Source organism: Lynx rufus, unplaced genomic scaffold (assembly GCF_022079265.1).
Source record: "Lynx rufus isolate CCGP_SWC_20201006 ecotype Redwood Valley unplaced genomic scaffold, mLynRuf1.p SCAF_1, whole genome shotgun sequence".
Classification (NCBI taxonomy): domain Eukaryota; kingdom Metazoa; phylum Chordata; class Mammalia; order Carnivora; family Felidae; genus Lynx; species Lynx rufus.
This window is the reverse complement of record NW_025814823.1, coordinates 19,328,106-19,355,262: the sequence shown is the minus strand read 5'-3', so window position 1 is coordinate 19,355,262 and position 27,157 is coordinate 19,328,106. Positions and strand designations below refer to the sequence as shown.

Genomic DNA, 27,157 nt, shown 5'->3' with positions numbered 1-27,157 from the left:
CTCGAATGCACGGTGGCTCCTGAAACCAGAGCGATGAAATTTTATCACACACTGTTCATAAACATAAAGTCACAAAATTGATCACTACAACGTAAAAGAACTCATTTTGCTAAAAATTTCCTACCAACCTCACCGAGACAGTCAAATAACTTTCCTTGTGGCCACAGGAGACAACCAAAGTGAAACTGCTTTTTGGAATCTCAGGTCAGACTCAGCATTGATACAGTGTGGTGTTGTGATCTTGGGGAAGTCACTTAATCTCTGAAAACTTCACTTTCCCAATTCCTAAAATGGAAATAACAATTCCCATATGTGCAAGATTGTTCTGAGAATCAAAGATACACCACCTCGGGTCTTGGAATCTCTATAAAGCAGGGATGTCTTCAAGGCTCGCGCAGTTTTACAGTTCGGCCCTTCTCACCGGGGACGTGCTGCCCCCTAGGGGACATCTTGGGAATTTGTGGATGTTTTCCTGTTCTCGGCAGAGTTGGAGAAGCACTCTGGCATTTAGAAGTGGCTTGGGCCTCAGATACTAATGTCCTGCGATGCGAGGAACAGTCCTGAAGTTAAAGGATTATCCTGCGGCCTTACAACCTTAGCAAATCCCCACACACATTCAGGTGCGTGGAAAAATCCGGTTATAATTACCTGCGGCTAGAACCAAATTCCATTTTACATGTAAATACAGATTTTTTTTTCTTTTGCAGTTTTAACAAACACTGAATTTTCGAGGAATGCAACTGCGTGTAAATCAAGGCTTGACTGCACTTTTTGTTTCGAAAATTACCAAGAACCGTGCCCCGGTGGGGAAAATCACGCCCCCGCTGGCCGCGCTCCTCCTGGTAGCCGAAACCTAATAGCGGGCGGCAGTCACCGTCAGGTGCCTCCCTGCCCAGGTGCGGGCACTTGGCTACTTCACGACGTCTTCAAGTGTGGACTAACCAAGCATTTGCAGACTGAAATGCAGACTTTGTTGTAAACGGTTCGCTTGCGTTTCCTCTTTATACTGCAATTAGGGCATCATGCCCACTTTTAAAACTTGCGTGAGCACGCAGGTTATGTTTTCGATAATTTGTGTCAGGGTAGGAAGGGGGCCAACTGCGTGGGTGGCATGGGGCTGGGAACCAGCTCCGCTGCCAGGGGAGGCCTGAGACACCCGAGGATCGGGTTTTGAGGAAGGTGGCTGGGGAATCGGAACTCGAGGGCACCAGCCCCGTACCTGAGAGACGGCGACCCACCGCCCAGACAGCACCAGTGAGTGGAAGCCCCCAGCTCTCGGGACAAGCCTTCTCCCTTAGAGGCACCCCGGGAGGCGGCCGCCGGGTGGGCGGCCGAGCTTGCGCCGAGTTTGCGCGCCGGCGGGAGCGCGGCGTGTCGCACGTTGCCACGGAGACTGACGCGGGCCCAGGACTTCGGACGGCTCCCCTGCCGACCCTATCGACCCCGCAGGGGCTCGTCCCTTTCCCCGCGGCTCCCGGAGCTCCGGGGACAGCTCGGGATTAGGATCCGGGGCGTCCCGCCCGCAGCATACCTGTTCAGCCGATTCCGCAGGTTGGGAAGCGTCCCGGGGGAATCTGGGTCCCCGGACCGCCCCGCTTCCGGACCGCCGGGGCGGAGCCGCCCGGGAAAACGCAGGCGGGGCTCCGGGAGCGAGCTGCGAGAGGAGGGGTCTACGCAGTCCACCCAGAAGTTGAGTCCAGGGCCAGGGAGTTTGGAGTTACTTTGTCGTAGGTCGGGACTCCAGTGCCTATCCCAGCACGCAAGCACACCGCGCCTCTTTCTTGCGTACCACATGGTTTGCGGTTTTTGATATTTATTTCCGTTTGCAACAACCCAGCAAGGTTGTGGTCTCCCAGTTTTAAGAATCAGCTAAATTGAGACAAGGAGAGTTTTTTGTGCAAGGTCTCAAATACTGTCGAGAGATGGAGACTGTTTTGTCTACAGCTGGCGGCCTCCATGGGGGTTCCTTTACAAAACTGGATGCCGCCCTGAGGCCTGCAAACAGGCCCCCTCCTCCTCCTCCCCATTCCCCACTCCCAATTGCACACCAAGCTGCTGTCTAAAACGTTTCATTACCTGTCTAAGTAGTTGAAAAGGATGTAATTTCCAGCAATTATAAATATTGACACAAGTAAGACATATCCAAAGGAATCTAAAAACTACAGCAATTTGAAACCAACAATCATTCTCTTTTTTTAAGTAAGCTTCTTTTGAGAATCACAAAGTGTACATCATTTCTTTCTCTCCTTAAACTCATATCCCCATAGGTAATGTTTTCCTGCTTCAAAGTTATATTGATCACCTTATCATATAAATGGAAATTTACATTTCCTGACCATAGGCTTTTATTTTTTTATTGAATTATTAACATTACTAGTAGTATATAACTGGTAAAAATAAAATGAATCACACTGATAAATAATCATTAAACATTAAATTTGTTATGGAAATTCATCTCTTAAAGATGTCAATGGATTTTTCTCTTCCTCCCAATTAGTATCCACAGATGAGTGCTAACTTTTTGCTAGAATCGACAAGGTTCAACAATGATTCTCTTGCTTTTCTTTCATCCCTCCCTTCCTTCCTTTTTTCTTTCCCTCCGTCCTTTTTTCTTTCCTTTCTTCTTTCCTTCCTTCCTTCCTTCCTTCCTCCCAGCTGTAAGTATTAAGAAATCTCATTCATTTAAATAAATAATACGAAGTTTTGTTAAAAGTGTACCTCAAAAGCAAAACTCTGTTGGGGCACCTGGGTGGCTCAGTCGGTTAGTGTCCAGACTTTGGCTCAGGTCATGATCTCATAGTTAATGAGTTCAGGCCCCACACAGGGATGATTGCTATCAGCACAGAGCCCACTTCAGATCCTCTGTCCCCCTCTCTCTTTGCCCCTCCCCTGCTCTCTCCCAAAAATAAAAAAAATTTTTTATTTTATTTTTTTTTCAACGTTTTTTATTTATTTTTGGGACAGAGAGAGACAGAGCATGAACGGGGGAGGGGCAGAGAGAGAGGGAGACACAGAACCAGAAGCAGGCTCCAGGCTCTGAGCCATCAGCCCAGAGCCTGACGCGGGGCTCGAACTCACGGACCGCGAGATCGTGACCTGGCTGAAGTCGGACGCTTAACCGACTGCGCCACCCAGGCGCCCCTAAAAAAATTTTTTTTAAATAATAAAAGCAAACTCTGCAAACCATCTGACTTTTGAAAGGATTTGTCATCTAATCAAGACTCAGTCTCTCAATAACTATACATAATTCCAAGTTCCCTTTGGTGGTTTGGAAATATTTGCACCCTGGGGCAATGCTAAAATTTGAGATGACTAAGAGGTACCGAATACTGTTATTTATGGAAGCTGAGTATCTGGAACTATCCTTAAAGTGACCCCCGCCTACCTTAATTCTTGAAAAGTCTTCAAGAGAGCGGCTAAAAAGGAGCTAACCTAAGTAACTCTGGGAAATGGGTGTTTTAACTGGAACTCTAAGGTTAAAAGCACTAGGAACAACACATAAATGCTGTACTCTAGTTGGGAAATTTGTTTCTCAAGGGAGCATGGGCTAATTATTTGGAAACTGCTTTACATCTGTATCCTGGGGTTGAGCAGTTAAGTGGATAGTGGATGGTTCGGGCCAGGCTTCTCACTATCAGAGAGCAAGGGGAAAGGCCAGGGTGAACCTCTGGTACTAAATCAGACTCAAGGACATCAGTATGAACTCACCCTTAGCTTAATACACATACAGATGGAGAGATACAGAACGACTATAGTTGTGTGCATGTGCATAGGACAGTAAACACAGATGGATTTCCTAGCTCTGTCTGCTGAGAGGGCCTAGGAGCAGTGACACTTCAGTAGCAACAAGCACACCCAGCACCCCGATCCTGGTTTTGAAACCATGACAGGAACCAAGGTTCCTCAGAGACATGGCTAATTCTGAAGCCGGGACAGAGACGCTTCAAGATGAGCCTAGACCGTCTTCTTGTAGTACCAGAAAGTACCAGGAAGTGTTCCCAAAACACAAAAGAATGAGGGCATGTCAAAGGAACATAGAGGTAACCTGAAAAACTCCCAATGGCCAAAGCTGGAACAGTTTAAGCAAAAATACAAATGACTTAGCTCTGGATGACAGCCCCCTTCAGGAGGTACAGCTTAATTTCTCAGCACCTGAGTATGGGCTGGACTTGGTGACTCACTTGGAATGAACAGGACCCAGAAATCGAAAACCAGTAACCTTACAGTTTAACCTTGTAGCAGACATCACCTTCATCAAGCAATCAAAGCTAACAGCAGCAGTAACAAATCAGGTTGACTAGACGTCTAAGGGTAAATAAAATGTGTGGGGTGAAGGGCTATACCATGGTTTTTGTTCCTGAAAATTAAAAAAAAAAATGGTTTACATCTACAAGATGCATGTATTCCACATTTTCAGGAGATGCTCAGTAACCATCCTGCTGTAGATTCAACTGCTTTCCCATTCTTCACTGGAGCACTGCTCCCCGTACTGCCTCGGGCTTCTGCTGTTTGCACACTCGCTCGGGGAGATCCCCTGGGAGAAGCCTCTTTCTTCTATAGTAAAATATCTCACCTCACAACAGCATCCCACTATGGAATGACAATGGAATGACGGGACCCCAGCACGTGTGTGTCATGCCCCACACATACTGGCATCCCATTAGTTCCACGGCACACTCTAGTGTCCAATACGTCCCGCCTCTGGCCTATTTCTTTCTCCTGCCCAGGACTGCCAACTGCAGACAAGATCTGTAGCCCCCTCACCCCGTCCCACAGCTGATCCGCTGACCTGAGTGCCATGAGGGGCCGTATTTAAAGATGGCGGATTGTTGGTGAAGATCACTGAAGATCATGGATCACTACCCAGAAATAAGTCTTACTGGAAAACTGGACGACATCATTATGGTCTAATTAAATTTATTTTGATCCTCAAACCTTTAGGAAATGTAAAAAGAGTTGTGCAGCAATTAAACACAAATCATAACAATCGCAGAAATAACATTATGGGCCGTTGCCATGGTCTATGTTCAGCGTCCCTATGAGGAAGGCATTATTATCCTCGTTTTAGAGTTGTGGACACTGGGGCTCCAAGAGGTTAAATAATCTCCCACAATCACACAAAATGTAAGCAGCAGCATCCCATTTCTGTTCTGACTGCAAGCCTGAAGCTCAGAGCCATTCTTCCACGCCTTCTCTTTGAGTTCAAAAACTCGAGAGTTACAGATATTTTAAACCTTGTGACACTCATCAGGAACAGTTTTAAATATTCAGTTTCCCCCTCTTCATTCTGTGTCCAAAGAAAAATACACATCCTGTGAGCTGATACCATCCAAACATTAATTCCTCACTTTAAACAGCTACGCGATATTAACGACAGAGCACTTCTTGGGTGTTACCCATCAGACACTCCTGGCCAGCCAGCTCGCAGCTTCAGTTCTGACACCCAGTCAGGGCTGTCGTCGTCCTCCTCAAAATCCCTGTGAAGAAACAATTTGGATACTAAGCCTCCATATTAGGGGCACAGCAAGTATTTTTTTTGATGGCTCAAAACAGAACGCCACCATCACAATATTCACATTTTTGGAAAACGAGCTCCATGAGGCAACCGAACGGAGGGAAAACATTGTTATCCCTTCCACAGGATTGCTTCTTTCATGTTTCTACAACATTTGCAAATAAAATCCAACATATTAAAAAATAGTAAGTCCAAGCTAAACGATCATAAAATACGTCTCAGTCAGGAATTCTGTAATAATACTGTAAAACACATTACCCATCCCAGACAAAAGATCAAGATATAAATATTCATTTGTGATGTCAAGTAATATAACCAGTTCCTGCTAAACCTGAAATTAAGGTATAATTGACATCATGCGCACCAACTAACACCATCTAGGTATATCCCTACATACGTGTCCTCTGCATCCAATCTAGGCTCCAGTCTCTCTGGGTCCAAAGTGACAGAATCGTGGCCTCCATCCACACTGTCTGATGCTTCTGTTTCTTCAGAGAGGGGGCCCTTCAAGAACTCTTCTGAGCCTTCAAGAGGAATATTAACAGAAATTATGCCAATTTTAACAGCATTTACTTATTTAGTGAACATAGGACTAAAATCCTCCAGAAGACAGCTGGCTAACTGAGGACAATGCCAGGCCCTATATTTCTTCGGTAGCGCCTCCCCACATTACACAGCATGATTTCTGGCATAAAACAGGCCCATGAAGCATCAGTATCGCTATTAAATTTACAAGCAGTACTTTCTTCAAAAGAAGAATGCAGAAAAGTACACTTAAAACCTCCAAATATAAGAACCTATATTAAAGTTACCTTTGGATGGTTGTATTACAGTTGTTTTTCCTTTAAGCTCCCCACCCCCAACTTTTTCCAGTGGTGGAGAAGAACATTAGGGAATGGCAACCACAAGCATCCCTTCAAGAAATTTTCCAGATGGCAGTCGCTTTATTTTTTGCTCACACAACAATAACCTAACACAAAAATGTGGGCTAAATCTTTATAAAACCCTTCAAAACAGAGCTATGGCAGAGTTTCTGAACAGTGACTGTCCTGAAACGACAAAACCTTTATCATTGGACCAAAAACAAACTCCAGGACCTACAATCGCTAAAACAAAATTCACAACCGTTAACCTTCCTGAACACTCCGTCCCGTGTATCCACCTGCGCCCAGGGTTCCTGTGACACAGCGGGGCGGTTCTATCAGGACACATCTCCACAATTCACCTACACTCCTCTAAACCTCCGACGTGAGGGCCACGTTCCCCCCACACTCTTTCAGGGAAGGAACTGTGTTTTATTCTTTCTTCTTCTTTTTTTTTTAAATCTTAACCTAGCATAAGTTAGGCACTCAATAAACACTGACCAGATAAGCAAATACAACTAAATCTGTTACAGTAAACACAGTTGAGACTTGCCACAGCATTACATGCTTTACTTGGCATAATTTGTCTTAGACCTTAACCTAGCAAGGTGGTTTAATAATTGAATGATCAAACTTATACACACATGTACACACATGTAGACACCCTTAACGCACTGCTTCGGCCTGGATTCCTAAAGAGAGTATTACAAAAGGTGATTTCGTGCAGTTTTAGTGAAAGTGTCTGTAGAAACAACAAGAAAATCAAATCCTAATGATTTCTCTTTCTTGAGCTCTATTCAATACGGCAGAATTCAAGCACAGAGCAAAAGAGATCTTGAAGTTCCTCCAAGTTTACTACGATGGAGTCTGAACTAAAGTCAGTAAAGCAGTGGTGTATTCTGCATGGTAAAAACGGACTACCCTCCAAAGTAGTCCCACTCTTGTTAAAACCAACAAACAAGTAAATAAAAAGTAATGAAGGGGCGCCTAGGTGGCTTAGTCCAAGTTTAAGCGTCCGACTTCGGCTCAGATCATGATCTCATGATTTGTGGGCTGGAGCCCTGCATCGGGCTCTGTGCTGTGTGAGGAGCTTGCTTCAGATTCTCTGCCCCCCTCTCTCTTTGCCCTTCCCCGCTATCACACTCTCTCTCTCTCTCAAAAACAAACATTTAAAAAATAAATAAAAACCAAATAAAAGTAATGAAGCTCCATGGGAAATCTTAATTATAGCTCAAGACTTGCTAAAAAAAAAAAAACTCAAGAAAACCTAAAAAATACAATGTTCTGAATCATTTCATAACTTTAAAATCAGTTATAACTTCTGGGGTACCTGGGTGGCTGAGCCGATTAAGCGTCTGCCTTCGGCTCAGGTCACAAACTCCTGGTTCACAGGTTGGAGCCCCAAGTTGGGCTCTGTGCTGACAGCTCAGAGCCTGGAGCCTGCTTTGGATTCTGTGTCTCCCTCTCTCTCTGTTCCTCCCCCACTCACACTCTGTCTCTCTCTGCCTCTCTCTCTCTCTCTCTCAAAAATAAAGATTAAAAAAATTTTTTTTAATAAAATCATTTACAACTTTAGAATCAAAGTTTCTGGGAGGGGCAAATGGGGAATTATTTAATGGGTACGTAATTTCAGATTCGGAAGACGGGAAAAATTCTAGAGATGGATGGTGGTGATGGCTGCACAACATGTATGTATTTAATGCCCCTGAACTGCACACCTAAAAATGGCTTACATGGTAAATTTTAGTTTATGCATATTTTACCACACTTTAAAAAAAAAATCAAAGTGTTTCCACGGTTACGTAATAGACTTGAGTCACCTGGTCTATATATTGTGTATGTTTGAAACGCCAGGCTGAGATCAGCATTCTTGAGGATGTTCATCAAAGTTTCTGGAGTCTCTTTGAGCCACTGCTTACGGGTGCTATTTTCACTGTACTTTATTACAGAACCACCTAGTTGTGAAAAGGTAACTGTTAGTGCCACGTAAAAAAGATGTTCAGCATATATCTTCCAGACCATATTTTAAGCTAATTATATTTTACTCTCTACTAAAATCTATTTCACTTGTCTCCATGAGCACTGCTCTCATGCATGACACCTAAGATCTTTTACAGAGTGATAATAAAAACAACAAGAACGACGTCTAGCCCATTAAACAACCATTAGAAAATGTTCTCTAATAACACTGTGCGATCGGACTACTGACCTCTATCTTCCCCGACCCCTAAACTGGAGGCGAGGATGCCTGCATTTTCCAAAGCCGTGAGAGCTGTGTTGGGTACATTTTTCTCCCACTGTCGCCTGAGAGGACTTGGTGAGCTGGCTTTCTTCGGATGGACTGATTTATCTGATTTCAAAATGTTAAAAAGGACTGCTAAGCATATTGTTTATTCATCTATATGTACACATATACTTGAACAACTATACGGAAGTCTTTCTTTTCTCTTTAAACTCACCTCCACTCACAACGTTCTTCTAAGTAGTAAAGGGAATGGAAAAAAAAAAAAAACTCCAAATGAAAAAGTAAAGCTAATCATTAAAGTGAATTTTTAAAAATATTTATATATTATACAATGTACAAAGAATGAAGCCCTGAGAGGTTGTGTATTTCTGGACATGGTTTCTATGGTAGATAGTGCAACAAATACTGTTTTTTCTAAAGGCTCTTACTGATCAACACTATTCTCTTTTTTTTTGTGAGTAATAAAATATTCCTGTACCATGAAATAAATCACTAGATAAGCAAACAAAAATCTGCCAGCCCACTTGCTCACGATACGTACAACCAAGGAAAGTGAAAGTTAGTATTCCTTCCATATTCCCCAGTTCCTCACTTACACAGTGACTCAAATTTGAATAACTTACCTTTCTCTTCATTTACTCTCCTCAGTGCACTTTTGGTTGAATTTTTATGAATGCTTTCTAAATCAGTGTCGCTGTACTTTCTACCTTGTTCATCCCCTTGCTTAAAAAGAGATTAAAAATAAGGATGAAGCAATGCTTGAATTGCTATAAACAAGGTAAAGTGTGCAAAGTCAGCTACCTAAATTTTAAATAAAGATTAATGAATTAAAAAAACATTAATAACTACAGAACCCCATATATAACTGCATGTAGAAGCCATATACATCATACATATGTAAGTTAAAAAACATATACATACCTATTTGTGTATATTAAAGTCATACACATTACTAATCATTAATATTGATCGTTGCAACTATGAAGAGGATATATAAAATGACAGACGTCTTTGAGAAGCCTTCACAGAAGCAATGAGGAATGAAAATTTTCAATACGGTTTGCTGTATTGGGCTTTTCATGCTGGAATATCAAAGTGAGATCTTTTATAAAGTTGCTATATATAGTCAAAATGTTCCCACTTTTCGGGGTGCCTGGGTGGCTCAGTCGGTTAAGCAGCCGACTTTGGCTCAGGTCATGATTTCGCGGTCCGTGAGCTTGAGCCCCGCGTCGGGCTCTGTGCTGACAGCTCAGGGCCTGGAGCCTGTTTCAGATTCTGTGTCTTCCTCTCTCTGACCCTCCCCCATTCATGCTCTGTCTCTCTCTGTCTCAAAAATAAATAAACGTTAAAAAAAAAATTTAAAACAATGTTCCCACTTTTCAGTATTTTTCCAAATCATCTAAGCTTCTGATTTCATGAAGTATAGCAACACACTGTCTAGATGCCACTAAATCTGCATATATTTGAGAAGGAATACATATCCTGTGCCTCGACAGTTTCCAGCGTATAGGTTCTCAATGATTTGTTGAATAAATAAACAGTAGGCTGTAGCTGGCACACTGTGCCTTACTTTTATACAGTGGTTCTCAAACTTCTCTCCCCATATGGCGAAGGACCCCCAATAGACAAAAAAGTCAGAATCTCGGCTGGGTAGTGGTGATGAGCAGTTTTAAAAGCCTTGAGAGGGGGACGCCTGGGTGGCTCAGTCAGTTAAGCATGGGGCTCTTGGTGTTGGCTCAGGTGGTTTACTGAGTTCGAGCCCCACATTGGGCTCTGTGCTGCCAGCGTGGAGCCTGCTTGAGATTCTCTCTCTACCTCACTCTGCCCCTCCCCCCCCAATAAATAAATAAACTTAATAAACTATTTAAAAACAAAGCCTTGAGAGGATTCCGATGTTCCATTCCCATTAACAGTCACTGCTCCACAGACAGCAGCCTCCAACACCATTCGTGGCTCCACACCACTCAGCTCTGCCCTCCTGCCGTCATATCTTGCCGGCTTACTTTCTGGCTCTTTCTTCAATCTGCGTACATTTTGCCCCCTTTTCATCTTGCGAGAACACATGGATATGTCCACTATAGGTAGGTATTAACATGACAGTGGTGGGGGTGCCTTGGTGACTCAGTTAAGCGTCTGACTTTGGCTCAGGTCATGATTTCACAGTTTGTGGGTTCGAGCCCCGCATTGGGCTCCACACCAATGTTTGGGATTCTCTCTCTCCCTCTCTCTCTCTGCCCCTCCCCAACTTGTGCGTGCGCTCTCTCTCTCTCTCAAAATAAATAAACTCAAAAAAAAAAATGAAACAAAACAAAAGAAAATAAAACAAAAAACAAAACAAAATAAAATAAAATAGACAGTGGTGGTCACCTACAAGAGGAGTCAGGATTGTCTGCAAGGGGCCCAGAGGAAACTTTTTAGGGGGCTGGGATGTCTAGATCTTGATTGTGGTGGTGGTTATAGGACTGTATAAAATTTCCAAATTCATCAAACTCTATACTAATGGGTAAATTTTATTGTCTATAAATCATGCCTCAATCAAGCTGGGGAAAAAAAATAGATATGCCCACACAAATTAAAAAACAAAGTACAGGGGCGCCTGGGTGGCGCAGTCGGTTAAGCGTCCGACTTCAGCCAGGTCACGATCTCGCGGTCCGTGAGTTCGAGCCCCGCGTCAGGCTCTGGGCTGATGGCTCGGAGCCTGGAGCCTGTTTCCGATGCTGTGTCTCCCTCTCTCTCTGCCCCTCCCCCGTTCATGCTCTGTCTCTCTCTGTCCCAAAAATGAATAAACGTTGAAAAAAAAAAAATTAAAAAAAAAAAAAAAAAAAAAGTACAGAGGCAGGATCTATTCCATGTGGCCACATAACAGTGGGATGCTGTTATTTATTTACAGCCAAATCTCCATTCCAAAAATTCCCAAGTTTAATTAGTAGTACATTCCATAAATAGAAAATTTTGCTGTTAGCGCAAATTTTTTTTCTTTTTGGAATTAAAAGGCTGATTAAAATGTTGAAGAAAGAAAAAAATCATCAGTGTGACACAAGTTACTGAGTTGGGCATGGTAACACTAGGAAGCGGACCCACTGTTCCTATTCAGGACTTGACTGCAGTTTTAGTATCAAAGAGCTCCCAGCCACCCAGGGCAAAACAAGACAAACAGAACCCTGAATGTCAGGCTGAAAAGTGTCAGCTTGCTTTCTCAGATAATGGGGAGGCACTAAAAGTTCCTGAACAGAAAAATGTCAAGATCAAAACAGAGATGTAAGTATTATTTAGCCATAAAAAGGAGAATATTCTGATACAGGCTATAACATGGATGAACTTTAAAAACACTATGCTAAGCAAAAGAAGCCAGACACAAAGGACAAATATTGTATGATTCCACTCCTAGGAAGTATCTAGACCAGCCACATTTATAGAGACAGAAAGTAGAATGGAGGTCACTAGGAGCTGGGGTGGCTGTGCAGGGCAGGGAGGAATGGGGAGTTATTGTACAGTGGGCAGAGTTTCTGTAATGGGTGATGAAAAGGTCCTGGAAACAGAGTGTGCTGCTGGTTGTACAACATTGTGACTGTAATTGATGCTGCTGAATTGTATGCTTAAAAATGGCTAGAATAGTAAAATCCTATGTCATACATGTTTTGCCACAATGAAAAACAAACCACAGCCAGACTAAAACAAAATTTTCTTGATGGAAAGCAGAACAAAGTTCTCTCACATCTATATTGAAACCACTTGTCATCAAGAATACAAATGAAAAAAACGGGTTTGGGGCAGAAAAAGGAGAAAGAGAAAAAAAAAGAAAGAAAGAAAAGAAAGGAAGGAAGGAAGGAAGGAAGGAAGGAAGGAAGGGAAAGAAAGGAAGGAAGGAAGAAAAAGAAAGAAAGAAAGAAAGAAAGAAAGAAAGAAAGAAAGAGGAAGGAAGAAAGAAAAAGAAAGAAAGAAAGAAAGAGAAAGAAAGGAAGGAAGAAAGAAAAAGAAAGAAAGAAAGAAAGAAAGAAAGAAAGAAAGAAAGAAAGAGGAAGGAAGAAAGAAAAAGAAAGAAAGAAAGAAAGAAAGAAAGAAAGAAAGAAAGAAAGAAAGGAAGGAAGGAAGAAAGAAAGAAGAAACAAAGAAAAGAGAAAAAGCAAAGTAAATGAACCAGTGATTGATGTCCTAAAGTGGCTAGCTGGCAGTGCAGGACAACAGCCACCAATTACTTCACGTGCCAAAGGATGAAAAACTACCGGCCAGGACGGACCAGGTCCCAGTCTTATAAACATCTCATGGCACTGGATGGTACCCAGTAGACAGGTGTTTCACAAACGTAATTTTAAAGCACTTACCATTGTGGTTGCCTCATTTTCCAAAGCTATCCTGATTCTGCTGGAGTCTGCTAAAAAAGAAAAGAGAAGGTAGGAAGAGAAAGCATGTACAGGCTCACATTCTTAAGTTCCTAATGTGATTTGCACAAAGCTTGAAAGACAAGTGAAGATAAATGAAGTTTTTCAAGTCAAAGGGCCAAAGCATTAGCCTGAATAGGGATATCAAGATTTAGTCACCGAGTAATTAGAAAAGAGGCTATTTCTGCTGTTTTACTCCTAATGTTAACATCTTAAAGGTAAGGCATCAGTACGCACTTATGCCAGCCCATATAGGCACTAGGAGGTTAAGACACTCTGCATACCTGGAAGGTCATTATCATCTTCAGCTCAGGCTAGCTATGCAGTCTGTGCTCTCCCTGCTATTATAGCAGCTGGAATAGGTATCCCTCATAAGAAATGAGCTGCTTCCTTACCTACAATAGCCAAACTATGTAAAGAGCCCACAAGTGTCCATCAATTGATGAATGGATAAAGAAGATTTGGCATACATATACAATGGAATATTACTCAGCCATCAAAAAGAATGATACCTTGCCATTTGCAATGGCACGGATGGAGCTAGAGAGTATTATGCTAAGCTAAATAAGTCAGTCAGACAGAGACAAATACCATATGATTACATTCATAGGTAGAATTTAGGAAATAAAACAGATGAACATATGGGAAGGGAAAAGAAAAAGAGAGAGAGGCAAACCATAAGAGACTCTTAACTGGAACACTTTGGTGGCTCAGTGGGTTAAGCATCTGACTGTTGATTTCGGCTCAGCTCATGATCTCGCAGTTAGTGAGTACAAGCCCCACATCGGGCTCTGTGCTGACAGTGAGGAGCATCTGACTTCAGCTCAGGTCATGATCTGTGGTTCGTGGGTTCGAGCCCCGCTCAGTCTCTGTGCTGACAGCTCAGAGCCTGGAGCCGGCTTCAGATTCTGTGTCTCCCTCTCTCTCTGCCCCTCCCCTGCTCATGCTCGCTCTCTCTCTCTCTCAAAAATAAACATTAAAAAAATTTTTAACAAAAAAAAATTCTTTTTAAAAAGAGAGAGACTCTTAACTATAGACAACAGAGGGTTGATGGAGGGAGGTGGGTGGGGGATGGGCAAAATAGGTGATGGGTATTAAGGCAGGCACTTGTTGTGATGAGAACTGGGTGCTGTATGTAAGTGATGAATCACTAAATTCTACTCCTGAAACAAATATTACACTGTATGTTAACTAACTAGAATTTAAATTAAAATTTGGAGAAAAATAAATTGAGCTGCTTATTCCGTCACAAGGCACTAGCAGCCATCGGGGAGAACTCTGGCACCAGGTCCCTTCGGTAAGAGTGGCTGATTTTCCCTGGCAGAGCCCTGCCATCCATGTTCCTCATGCATTCAACATTTTAAAAAATTGCTATTGAGCATCTGTGATGACAGCTGCTGAGGATACGACAGTGAGTAAATCAGACCCAGTCCCCACCCTCACATAGCGTTCACTGTTCTGGTGCCACTGACCCTTGATCGGGTGGAGATGCCACCAGACACACGGTCTGACATGGTAGCACTTCTCCGCTGCTTTATTCCTCTTTTTAGAAATTGTAAAACTAGGGGCGCTTGGGTGGCTCAGTCGGTTGAGCGTCCAGCTCTTGATTTTGGCTCAGGTCGTGATCTCAAGGTTCATGAGTACGAGCCCACGTCGGCCTCCCTGATGGCAGTGCAGAGCCTGCTTGGGATTCTCTGTCTCCCTGTCTCTCTGCCCCTCCCCTGCTCACTCTCTCTCTCAAGGTAAGTAAACTGAAAGAAAGAAAGAAAGAAAGAAAGAAAGAAAGAAAGAAAGAAAGAAAGAAAGAAAGAAAGTTGTAAAACTACACTTAGCCAAACTATCTTGAAACTTATCTTAAGACTGTTTTTTATTGTTGTTGCTCAGCATTTTAAAACTATTTGCCACTCCCCTGGGATGCGGACAAAAGCCACAAAATAGTATGTAAAGTAAAATTAACACTAAAGCAAACTGCTGAAACAAAGGGAACTGGCCACCCCTGAAGGAATGGAGAAAAGGCTGAATTACAAGACCAAAGGGCTCACATTACATTCTTACAAAAATAACATTTAAAATTTAACTTTCAGAAAGCAGTACAGTTTTTGAGTGTTTCTTTTGGAGTATCCAACGCGAAGACAGTGAGAACCAAACAATGGAGGTTTTACAACATGTCCCTACAGTGACTGGATGATCTATTTCTATTTCTCTCCTCTCTTATTCCGGTCATAGCTACCATCCATTGGATCTCATCAGATGGAAGGTCTGAGTCACTGATGATAAATAAAAAGGAACAAAAACAGGGGCACCTGACTGGCTTAGTGGGCACAGCATACAACAAGTCTTGATCTCAGAGTCATAAGTTTGAGCCTCACATTGAGCATGGAGTTTACTCAAAAAAAAAAATTTTTTTTAAATAAAAGGGACAATAATAGCTTTGCAAAAATTAAGAGATGACAATTTCCAAGGAGACAATAAATTACATTTGAGATTTGTTCAGGATTGACTAAACATGTATGGAAATTCCGTGCAGCCATTATGTGGACAGTTCCAACTTCCGAAAAGGCTGTTTTTAAAATTTTGGTTACCAGATGATTCTTTGGAAACTTGGGGATAATTTCCTAGAAGATTAACATTGTATTTTCATGGTTGTATTCCTAGGCTAGCCCACAGAAGCCTTCTACCTGACCAAAGTAAACTTGGTAGTAATAATGAAACAGAGAACAATCTTCACATCCCTAAAATCTCCAAACTAGGCTTTTTGATTCCTAGCAAACTAAATATACAAGAGTCAGTACAGAATTACATCAGAAATAGCAATAAGAAAAATTTGACTTTTAGGAGTATCTCTGAAATTGTCTCCAGTAACTTGAAAATCATATTTTTATTTTTTGTTACACTACATTTTAAAAGAACACCGAGCAAAAAATAAGCTGTCCAAAATTCTTACTTTTTTTTCTTGGTGTACTATGCTTGGAATTTTTGGTTTCTTCTAATACCTGCTCACCATATTCTGTGATGATCTGAAAATTTAAAGCAGAGAATTTAAAGATGTGGAATATGCTTTTCTATAGACATTGCCATAATGTCATTTAATTATCAACATTCTTCCCCACAATCATATTTACAGTTGAAAAGTAAAAATACTGGGGTGCCTGGGTGGCTCAGTCATTTTGAGCATCTGACTTTGGCTGAGGTCATGATCTCACAGTTTGTGAGTTTGAGCCCCGCGTCGGGCTCTGCTGACAGCTCAGAGCCTGGAGCCTGCTTCAGATTCTGTGTCTCTCTCTGCCCTCCCCCACTCACTCTGTCTCTCTTTCTCTATGTCAAAAATAAGTAAACGTTAAAAAAACTTTTCTAATTAAAAAAAGGGAAGTAAAAATGCCATTTAGAAAATACATATCATTTAGGCACACAAGTAGATGTTTCTATAGGTCTAGAAAAATATCTGAAAGCTTACACAGATTCTCCCTGTGATTATTCTCGGGGAACAGCGTTGCGGAAGGGAGAGAAGAAAGGAAAGGAAGTGTGTATTTTTTTAATACAGTTCTGCATTATTTGCATCTTTATAAGCATGTACAACATGTCAGTGTTTAAAAGATAACGAATCATTTTACCACACTCAAAAACTGCTCACAGCGGATCCAACACATATCATACCTCTGGGGGTAAGCACTGGCGGACAAGTCGAGCCAAGGAGCTTCTAGAGAGAAGTGTTGTAGCAGAAGGGCGATGTGAGGGGTTCCTCTTAAACATCTGCTTGATCAGATGCTGCAGCTCACAGGAGTACTGAGATGGCAGTGGCCTCAGGGACCCCTGACATATTTTGAGAATAAGACTTTTCCAGCTATTTGCCTGAAACTAAAAGGTAAAACCGAACTATAAGAGCAGATATGAGGGAAGAGGAGAAGTAAGAAATTACCAGCTCAACTGAATTCTCATGAATCATTTTAATTTTATAAATGTATCTGCTGCCTGGTCATTTTTCTTCCTGGGGGAGGGGGTTCCTTAAGGTACTATTTGAAATCTTACATTGGGTTCAGAAGAAAGGTAAGCATAAATAGTGCAAAACTTCCCCACCTAGAGAAAGTCTTAGCATCAGTGCCAGCTTTGGGTACGCTCTCACTCATAATCAATGGGTTTGCAGATACACATTTTTAACATATTTTAAAAATCAAAGTGACACATACATGTAGCTTTTTAAGAACTCAACAGTACTCACAGCCTTATTATAAGTGTAACATCCCTTTGAACCTCAAAATCTCCCAGGCCTGCCCCCCTGTGATGCATACTCCAGACTTTTCCAGCTTTAGACCTCTACTGCCAAATCTCTTTTACCTTTCATGTCATCAAAGTAGCTATTAAAATTTGATAAGCAATAGAATGGGATACAAAATGACATGCCAGAATAACATTAAAAAAATCTCTACTGCATAATAGACACTGGAATGAAGATTAGATGTTGGTTAGCCCCGGTAATACTCAAGTAAGAACATGTTGGCATTCTGCCTTGGAAGGGCGCTACCCTATGGATGAAATATACAGGTGAAGATATGAAAAAGGAAAAAAATCAACATATTACAAGAGAAAAATTCAGGTAGTGAAACAGCGTGAATCTGCTTTGGAACCATTACGCCAGGTTTCTGCATTTCCTAAAGGTTGGAGAACTACTTTTGCCTCAAAGCAGATGAGAGAACAGACGGTGTGCCGAACATCGAGGCCCTACACTCCTGAATTCTTATTCTTGCTAGAAAAAAATACAAACAGGTATATGAAAGTCTCCAAAAAAAAAAAAAAAAAAAAGACAAAATCAGGGGAATAAAGAATATAATCCTAAATAAGATACTGGAATTTTAAAAATTATTTGTATACAACAGTGGTTTTCCACTTGAGCTACACATTAGAATTATCTGTTTTAGAACCACTACCATCCAAGACACAATCAGGGATTTTTAATTCGATTAGTCTGGCATAGGCCCAGACATCACCATTTTTTAAGGTTTCCCAAATGTTCTAATCATGCAGCTGGCGTTATAAACCACACATATTCAAGGAAGACAGCCTCTTAACCTCATGTGCCTTCACTGTGAGTTCCTTTCACCTAATGGTGGTGAAGGCTTTTTCTCCTTCATTCACTCTCATATGTTCTCAAGCACGTCTGTAAAGATGCTTGGTAGAGGGGGATGGGGATGGGTGAAATAGGTGAAGGGGATTAAGAGGCACAGACTTCCAAGTATGAAATAAATAAGTCACAGGGATGAAGAGTACAGCATGGGGCATATAGTCGATAATACTGTAATAACTTTGTGTGATGACAGAGGGTAACTACACTTAACGGTGAGCATTTTCCATTGTATAGAACAGTTGAATCACTATGTTGTACACTTGAAACTACTATAAGACTCTATGTCAACCATATTTCATTACAATTTTAAAAATTAAAAATTAAAAAAAATGCTTGATTAGAGCCAAGTTTCAATCTGTGCCCAAAGAACAGAATTTATTACTACGCAAGGCTAAGACCTAACAGGGACTGGTATTGTTAGTTCTGTGTTAATAAACAAGTGCTCAATAAGCAGGGCAAGTCATTTAACCTCTTCTTTGCTACATTATTTCTTAAAATATCTTGAAAAAATAAATATAAAAATAATTTTTTCCACAATAGCCAAAAGGTGAAAATAACCCAAATGTCCAACAACAGATAAATGGATAAACAAAACGTGGTATAAACACACAATGGAATATTCAGTCACAGAAAGGTATGAAATTCTGACCCCAAAGGAAAAGTACTGTGTAATACCACTTACATGAAATATCTGGAATATGCAAATTCACAGAGACAAAAAGTGGATTAAAGGTCACCAGGGGCTGGCGGGGAGGGACAGGGATGAGAAGTTATCGTTTAATGGGTACGGAGTTTCCTGTTTGGAGCCATGGAAAAGTTCTGCAGATAGGTAGTAGTAATGACTGCACAATATTGTGAAGTAATCAGTGCCACTTAAAATGGTTAACATGGTAAATTTTATGTTATATATATTTTACCAACATAAAAAAAATTGAGAATAGCGGAAAAAGGGAAGAAGAGAAGGAGGGAAGGAAGGAAAGAAGGCAGTCAAGCAGGCAAGCCAAATATACAACTACAAAAACTAAATCTTGGAAATTTCCTGTTAGTATATGCTACAAAAGGGGCTCAAGGCAAAGGTGATACCAATGGAATGAAAACTTGTGTATGAATTCATCCGCTAGAAGCTGGAGGAGGGTCAGTAATGTATCCTCCAGACTGACAAGGTACTTTAGTACTGAAAAACGAAGCAAGTCACTCGGTACCATTTACACCAAGTTTTATGCAGGGTGACTTACAGACGGGCGCGATGGGCGAGCGGGTGAGGCAGGAGGCAGATTCAGGCACTACACAACTATTCTCTGTCCCCATTCTTCACCCCTTCTCCCCAGCTATACTGACCTTAAACCCCAGCTTTTATGGAGTGAGGGGCATGGTGGTGAGGCCACAAGGCAGTTATCTAAAGTGGTGCCAGCTGTGAGCCAGAGGGAAGAACAAGACGGAAGGCCAAAGATGGAGTCTATGCGGTCAGCACTCAGTTACATTAACCCAGGAAAGCCAACTGCCAAGTGGAATCTGGTACATTCCTGAGGACATAGCCAGACATGACAAGAGGCTGCCTTTTCCATTTTGCACACCATACTTACTGGATGCTTAAGGGTACAGAGTTCATACAGAATGCATCCCAAGGACCAGATGTCACTGGAAGCATAAAGAAGCAACGTAATGACAAATGGGTTATGAGTGAATATGTGGAATATAAAAAAAAAAAAGAAAAATGAAATATTACCTTTAATAAGAATAGGTGTCATAAGTAATTCCTAGCTATTAAAATAAAACATGATAAAATAATAAAAAAATAAAATAAACTATATGGTAAGTTTGGTCTCACACTTAGATATTTACTAACAGGAATGTTCACAATACAACTCTCTGTTCCCCAGCCCCTACCCTCCCAAATCAGGGTGGTTCCGGTATGATTTCAGCAGCATGTGGTACAAGAGGGTGTATCTGTGGACTCAGACTAGCATAGTTGGGAGGACTTTAGAAGTCATGCAGTGCAGCTCCCACTCAGACCTGTGTACAGCCCCAGGCCCTGATGAACAGTGCTCAACCTCGGGTGGGGCCCACACCCCTGCTGGCTGGCTCTGTGGGCTGGCCGTCTTCCTTTTCAGAAGCTAAAATGTGTCTCTTGGGAACCCTCACCACCCTGTGTTAGCTCCACATACCTAAACAAAGAGAATAAGCCTACTCATCCCTCCACAAAACAGTTCTTCAAAAATCAGAAAACTGACTTCTCTAGTTTGCTCCACACGCCCACCCTTCTGCATACGAAGCATCCCCTTTTCCTCCATCGCTCTCACCGCCTGGTTGCCATGCCCCAGACTTTTTCTATGTGATGTTCTTTGCATTTTAACTAATGGCTTTAAGCAACCGTTTCCCCCAACTTTTTTTTTTTTTTTTAATTTCAAACCTACAGAAAAGTAAATGCCCGCATGCTCTTTCTTAGACTCCCCAATGTTAACATTTGCCATGTTTACAGGCTATTACCCTCTTCCATATAAATCTGAACCTCTTAAAAAAAAGACTGCAGACAGCAAAGCCTTTACCCCTAAACGTGTCGGCATGTATCTCCTAAGAACAAGGAACACTCTCCCTCATAAACATAAAACCATGATCACGTCCAAGAAATGTAACCTTAATTCAGTAATATTATTGAATATTTGTCCAAACTCAAATTTCCCCAATTGTGCCCATAAGTTCCTGGACAGCTGTTCTATTCCCAATTCACTCAATTTTACTCTTAAAGGAACCTATTCAGTATGGATTATCATGCCTTTCCAGAAATCAACTCGACAAAAGGTAACAAGAGCCTTGAGGTGCTTCTACTTCTAGGAATTCATGCCAGGAATGTGTAGAAAATAATGACCTATATTTAGGCACAACAGGTATATTAATTACAATACTGTTTGTGATGCTGAAAATTGGAAATATATCATTAGATCAACAACACTATTTATGAAGAGTTTAAATGCATGGTGAAATGAATATGATATAATGTAAAGTAAAAAAAAAGCAGGAAGCCAAGTTGCATATAGAGTACATAAACTAGGTTTAGTGGGGGGAAAGTGAATGGATGGAAAAAACACCAAAATGTTATTAATAGCAGGGGAAAAGTGACAGTCACATCCTTTCTTATAGATCTATTTCCAAAATTCTCCCTGCTCATCCACTCCATCAATGGGCACGTTTTATTTCAGAAAAATATTATTTTTTAAACCATAAGGTCTTAATATTCTCTCCTTATATTTAATTAACCTATCGGTTAAGTGCTCATTATCCAGTCCTGTAATGTTAACTCATTGACATACCCAGTGGTCCCCGAATTCTGCTGCACATCGGAATCATTTGGGGATCCTGGAAATTACCGATGCCTGCTTCCCACCCCCAGACAGTCTGATGTAAAGGGCAGAGCTGTAACCTATGCCTTGGGATTTTCAAAAGTGGGAGCGGCAGAGTGTGAGAAGCAGTGTTATCATTCACACTGTCCCTAGACATGACTAGCCTTTCCTTCAGCATTTACCTTTGGCTCCTTTCAGCTCTGATTAAAACAGTTGGGAAACTGTGACTTTCATTTAGAAGCCTGGGCATTCTACATTGCTTTCAAATATGTAATTTTAAAGATCAAACTTCACTTGAAGGCTGCAGTGCCTGTCGCCAAGTGGTCATGCTTGCATCAAATTAAATACATTACTTACCTTTTATTGTTATAAGGCATGTTTTCCCAAATTTCTGGGGGCACATAATAAGGTGTTCCCACATATGTACAAGCAAACGCCATAGGACTGAAACCATAAAAAGGCAAAGAATGATTATAGAGCATTCCTGAAGAATGGAGGTTTTGATTGCTACAGAACAGAAGTACATACCTGGAGAGAAGACGGGCAGATCCAAAATCTCCCAGTTTTACTCTTCCATTTTGGGTGAGGAAGATATTCTGCGTTAAAAAAGAAGACCTCAGATTATGTCTTCCATCATTCACACATAAGGCAGAGATTTCCGGAGAAGCTGTCTTCCAAAGCCCACTGATGACAGAGATTAAGGGGAGAGATGCTGACAGCTGAGTCCCTGAGTGGAACACAAAAGGACAAGATACCCTCTTGACAGGTACATATTCCCCTGCTTGGAAATTCAAGATCCTTGCTTAGAAATCAAACAAGTGAGCTTAAGATTGTATCAGCAGAGCCTGATGGACCGCCTGGGAGCCTGTGTCAGCATGATGCCTCCATGTGGCTGGTCTAGGTCTTGACCATTTTCCATCAGAGATCATATGATCACAGTAAGCAGTCGCAAAGAGAGTGTGGATCATATTAACATATACTACTAAAGAGATTTAATGATCTTTTTCAGGTAGTACCTTATCTGGCTTGTATAAATATTAGGATGACAAATATTTCTAAGCTAAATAATAATGTCCCAGAAGGAAACAGAAAAAAGACTGAGTGGAACAGTTTTTGTTTCTGTTTTTGCTTTTAGGACCCACAAGGTATTCCACTTACCTTGGACTTGATATCTCTGTGTAACACGCGTTTCTTGTGAATGTGATTTACTCCAAGGCACATTTGTGTAAACCAATTAAGTATCTGGAAGGAAAAAGGAGGCAATAATTGCAGGAATGCAATAACTGGTTCATGTTAACCCCAAATCCCAAAGAATCGTCTCTAGGCCTGAGTTCACCTGGGTTTTCCATAATGTAAATACAGAACTCCTAAAAATTACATAGTTCAACTAAGATTCAATGTTGCCTGGAGAAATTCAGAAAAACCGTGAAGCCCATGTTTCATCATCTTATGTATGATCTAAATAACAACTTAGTTCAATAAAACTCTCGCTATGGTTTTCTTGAATTCAACCAAATAAAAGTATTTCTTAAATATGTATATAAAGATAGTTCATCACTAAGGAATAAATACACTACTCCTTTTTGTAATCATTATGTCAGATTTTCATTTACTTTGTCAGAATGCTCATATGTTAACATTAAAGGATTTCATTCTATTGTCAACAATCCTGTGAGGTCAGCATTTTCTGTTCATAAATCCCTAGTCAATAGTACTCAGAATCTCCAGGTGCCTAGGAAGCCTATGTTTAAATGTCAAACTGATTTCTTTATTTTTCTTTTTTTAATTTTTAAAAAATAAAATGTTTTTTAAATGTTTATTTTTGAGAGAGAGAGTGAGACTGGGGGGAAGGGCAGAGAGACAGAAGGAGACACAGAATCCAAAGCAGGCTCCAGGCTCTGAGCTGTCAGCACAGAGCCTGACATGGGGCTCAAACTCACCAGCCGTGAGATCATGACCTGAGCGGAAGTCAGATGCTTAACCGACTGAGCCACCAAGGCGCCCCGATTTTTTTTCTTTTTTGCTATGGAGATTCATTCCTCTGAAGTCAAGGCTGACTTTCTTCTCTGGAACCCATATTTTTAATACCACAACTTCTAAATGAAAAATATTTATACCAATATACTTTCATAACATGCATTATTCCCTAAATCAAACTAAATCTCATTAAGGTTGTTTATTTAAATATTTTCCTTCGTCAATTCATTTCAATAGTATTTAATACACAAGTTTTCATTAAAAAGGCAGGAAGTACTAGACTTAAGGGAATGTGCTAATCTGTAAAAGGAAAAAGAGTGAGAATACATACTCTCAAGAAAAAGGAATTTACGCTTCATTCTTTGGATGATCCTGTAATGCAAAATAAATCCATCCACCTTCTGAAATTTCAATATAACACAATTGTGAATTTTAAATATATAGGGCAATATATGAATCAGACAATTTTGAAATTCTTCTGAACACATAAGTTTTATTCCTTGATATTTTATAAACAAGGGTGCCTTGGGAGCTCAGTCTGTTGAGCATCCAACTCTTGATTTCAGCTCAGGTCTTGATTTCGGTTGTGGCTTCAAGCCCTGTGTTGGCCTCTGCGATGAGTGTGGAGCCTGCCAAAGATTCTCTCTCTCTTTCTCTGCCCCTCCCTTGCTTGCACTCTCCCTCTTTAAAATTAAAAAAAAAAAAAATTTAATGTTGATATTTTATCAACATATCTATTTAACTTCCTAAAGATATCTCAGACAGCCAGATCTTGAACACAAAGCTGTAGCACTGATAATGGAAATGAGTTGTTTCTAACAAGTGTGAATCTAACAAGTGTATCAGGTAATCACAGGTACAATGCCTTTATTTGAACTTCTACAAATTTTACAAGGAAAGTTTGCTTCCAAACCTTGAGAGAAACTATATAAGTCAGTCTCTTACCATATCTTCAGGAAACAACTTTCCTTTCTGATGCTTAATCTTTTGCATGAGGTCCCCTCCGTCACAATACTCCATCACAATATACAGGTGTCCCTCAGCTAAAACAAAAAGAAGACTCTTTAGGAAAGCCTGGTGGCCACAAATCAAATTCTACATTGCATGTATTTGGGGGAATTCATATTTACCTTCAAATGATTCTTTAAAGGCAACAATATTGGGGTGTTTCATTTTGGCTAACAGAACAGCCTCCTTCCTAGAATTCCGTGTACCAGAGAAAGACTAGAAAAAGATTTTAAACAGCATAAATGTAATACTTCATTTTAAAATAGATAGCTTTACAACAATACAGTATACAGTTAACCTGTGAACCACACGGGGGTCAGGGGCAATGGCCCCCATGCAATTGAAAATCCACATGTGATATGTGACTCCCCAAAAATGTAGCTACTAATAGCCTTGCCAATAACATGCACAGTCAGTTATCACACATGTTGTATGTTTTATGTATTATATACTGTATTCTTACAATAAAGTAAGCTAAAGAAAAGAAAATGTTATTAAGCAAATCACAAGGGAGAAAAAATACATTTATACTACTATACTGCGTTTATCAAAAAAATACTCATATAAGTGGACCCATGCAGTTCAAACCTGTGTTGTTCAAGGGTCAGGTGTGCTTTGTATACTTCAATGCTAGATGCAGTTTTAAAGCACTGCACTTTGACCCAACTTATGTTTATCAAACTCTTAAGAGAAAATGTGGTGATTTTTTTAATTATGGCTGTATTATGCTTAAGCTGACCCCTTATATCCTTACAAGCATAGAATATAAACCAGTTTTAACACAGTCTGGGAGGGGTGCTTGGGTGGCTCCGTCGGTTAAGGGTCTGACTTCTGCTCAAGTCATGACCTCACAGTTGATGGGTTCAAGTCCTCCTAGGGCTCTATGCTGACGGCACAGAGCCTGGGGCCTGCTTCGGATTCTGTGTCTCCCTCTCTCTCTGCCCCTCCCCCACTTGCCCTTGCTCTGTCTCTCTCTCTCTCTCTGTCAAAAATAAATAAAAACATGAGAGACATGTGGGGGAGGGGCAGAGAGAGAGGGAGACACAGAATCCGAAGCAGGCTCCAGGCTCTAAGCTGGCAGCACAGAGCCCAACGTGGGGCTCGAACCCACAAACTGTGAGATCATGACCTGAGCCAAAGTCGGACGCTCAACTGACTGAACCACCCAGGTGCCCCTAAAACATTTTTTTTAACATGAGCCTGAGCATAAATTTTTGGGGGAGCCAAGATGCCATTAACAATAGTTATCCTTAAAGAAAATCTGAGGCTGTCATGTTTTACTGTCTGCATTACGTTTCCAGACCACTGGCCCAGATGAAAAAGGAGACTGATGCGTTACTGTGGTAAGGATGGAAGGAGATGATTTACAAAAGAAGCTTCCAAAGCTGTTTGTCCCCTCACTTATTCTCCGAGGACGAAATCCTGAATAGACTCATCTTTCAATTAAGAAACTGCCATTGACTACATACTAGCATAAGGGTTCTCAGAGCAGCACCGCCACCATCTGGGAACTCCTTAAAAATGCAAATTCACAGGCCCACCTGGACCTACTCAACCAGAAGGGGGGGGCAGCCATCTGTGTTTTCACCTCCAGATGACTCTCAAGCCCACCTGAGAATCACTAAACGAGGTCAAGAATGCAGTGGGGAAATACAATTCTGAGAATTTTATTAAAATGTATTTTTAAAAACTTGATCAAGACATTATCAAGCTGCCTCCATGGCACATTCTTTTCTATGACACATTGTTTCTCTGACAACTATGATAAACACTGATAAGTCAGCACCTTCCTCATCTTACAAGGAAATAAAACCCAAAACTGAGCCCCAGAATATGTTCCCTGAGACCAAAGGTTGGCACTTTAGGTTTTTGCTCTTCATGGCATTTTTATGCTCCATTTTCATTAATATGACACCTGAGCTGCTGTTGGCAAAGATTCTTACCCTCTTAGGTACGCAAAATTGGAAATTATTACAAATTATTCCTTGAGATAAAAGCAACAGCAATCGCCTCCTGGACTATTTTTCTCCCTTATTGTTAATTACAATATCCAAAAATTCATATAAAATATATCAAGACATGCTGGTTCAGTCAAAAGAGCATCTGACACTTGATCTTGGGGTCATGAGTTTGAGCCCTGCATTGGATGTAGACATTTAATAAGTTGTATTAAGTAAATGCAACTTAAAAAATATATATATATGTACATATATATGTATATATATGTATATATCATATATCTATATGATATATAGATATATCAAGACCTTGTAAAGCTAATGAATAAACTCATTACATCTTTTGCTCACAAAAGCAATTCCATGTTAAATCTCAAGAACTTATTTCTCTGGCCAAATTGCATGTATACTTTCGACATGAGCTAATTGCTTCAGGAGATACCTTGGGAAGCCTTATTTCCTTCATGGCAAACGTCTGATTACTGTTCTCTTGCTGAACCAAAAGGGCTCTGCCGAAGGAGCCCTCTCCAATTACTCTTAGGACCAAGTAGCCATCCATGCTGGGGCACCCCACAGCCCTCCTCCACTCGCACAGTCACCACAGCCTCTCCCAACCTGTATTCAAAAACAGAAACTTTGACAATTAAATGTATTTTCAAAAGGCAGAATCAATTCAAAGTAGCTCTAATCACCCTAATAGGATGACAGCAATTTATTCCTTGTCTACCGTTGAACAGGTAGACACTGAACACTCA

At 41.0% G+C, this 27,157-nt stretch overlaps 1 protein-coding gene across 2 annotated transcripts; it reads right to left on the bottom strand.

The window, feature by feature from the left end:
- Positions 1 to 4,906: 4,906 nt before the first annotated feature.
- NEK3 (NIMA related kinase 3) lies at positions 4,907 to 27,157 on the bottom strand. Of its 2 annotated transcripts, none has more exons than XM_047079185.1 (16): positions 26,845 to 27,157; positions 24,567 to 24,660; positions 24,382 to 24,479; positions 22,618 to 22,701; positions 21,988 to 22,055; positions 21,817 to 21,903; positions 19,705 to 19,759; positions 16,657 to 16,857; positions 15,947 to 16,019; positions 12,946 to 12,992; positions 9,247 to 9,346; positions 8,588 to 8,728; positions 8,199 to 8,333; positions 5,913 to 6,039; positions 5,397 to 5,477; positions 4,907 to 5,287 (listed from the first exon to the last, which is right to left on the bottom strand). In XM_047079185.1, the coding sequence occupies exons 1-16, from the start codon at positions 26,959 to 26,961 to the stop codon at positions 5,260 to 5,262; spliced, it is 1,536 nt and encodes a 511-aa protein (XP_046935141.1). In that variant the 5' UTR covers positions 26,962 to 27,157; the 3' UTR covers positions 4,907 to 5,259. The 2 variants fall into 2 exon arrangements, with proteins under 2 accessions (XP_046935141.1, XP_046935134.1); XM_047079178.1 differs by having other exon boundaries at positions 12,946 to 12,995; positions 26,845 to 27,156.

Bases quoted from the DNA above. Each gene is read 5' to 3' on its own strand.
- NEK3 (XM_047079178.1), bottom strand. From the start codon at position 26,961: ATGGATGGCTACTTGGTCCTAAGAGTAATTGGAGAGGGCTCCTTCGGC. The intron at 24,480-24,566 runs GTAAATATGAAT...TTTTTGTTTTAG, and splicing joins CTTTAAAGAATCATTTGAAG to CTGAGGGACACCTGTATATT. The intron at 5,478-5,912 runs GTATGTAGGGAT...GTTTCTTCACAG, and splicing joins AGATTGGATGCAGAGGACAC to GGATTTTGAGGAGGACGACG.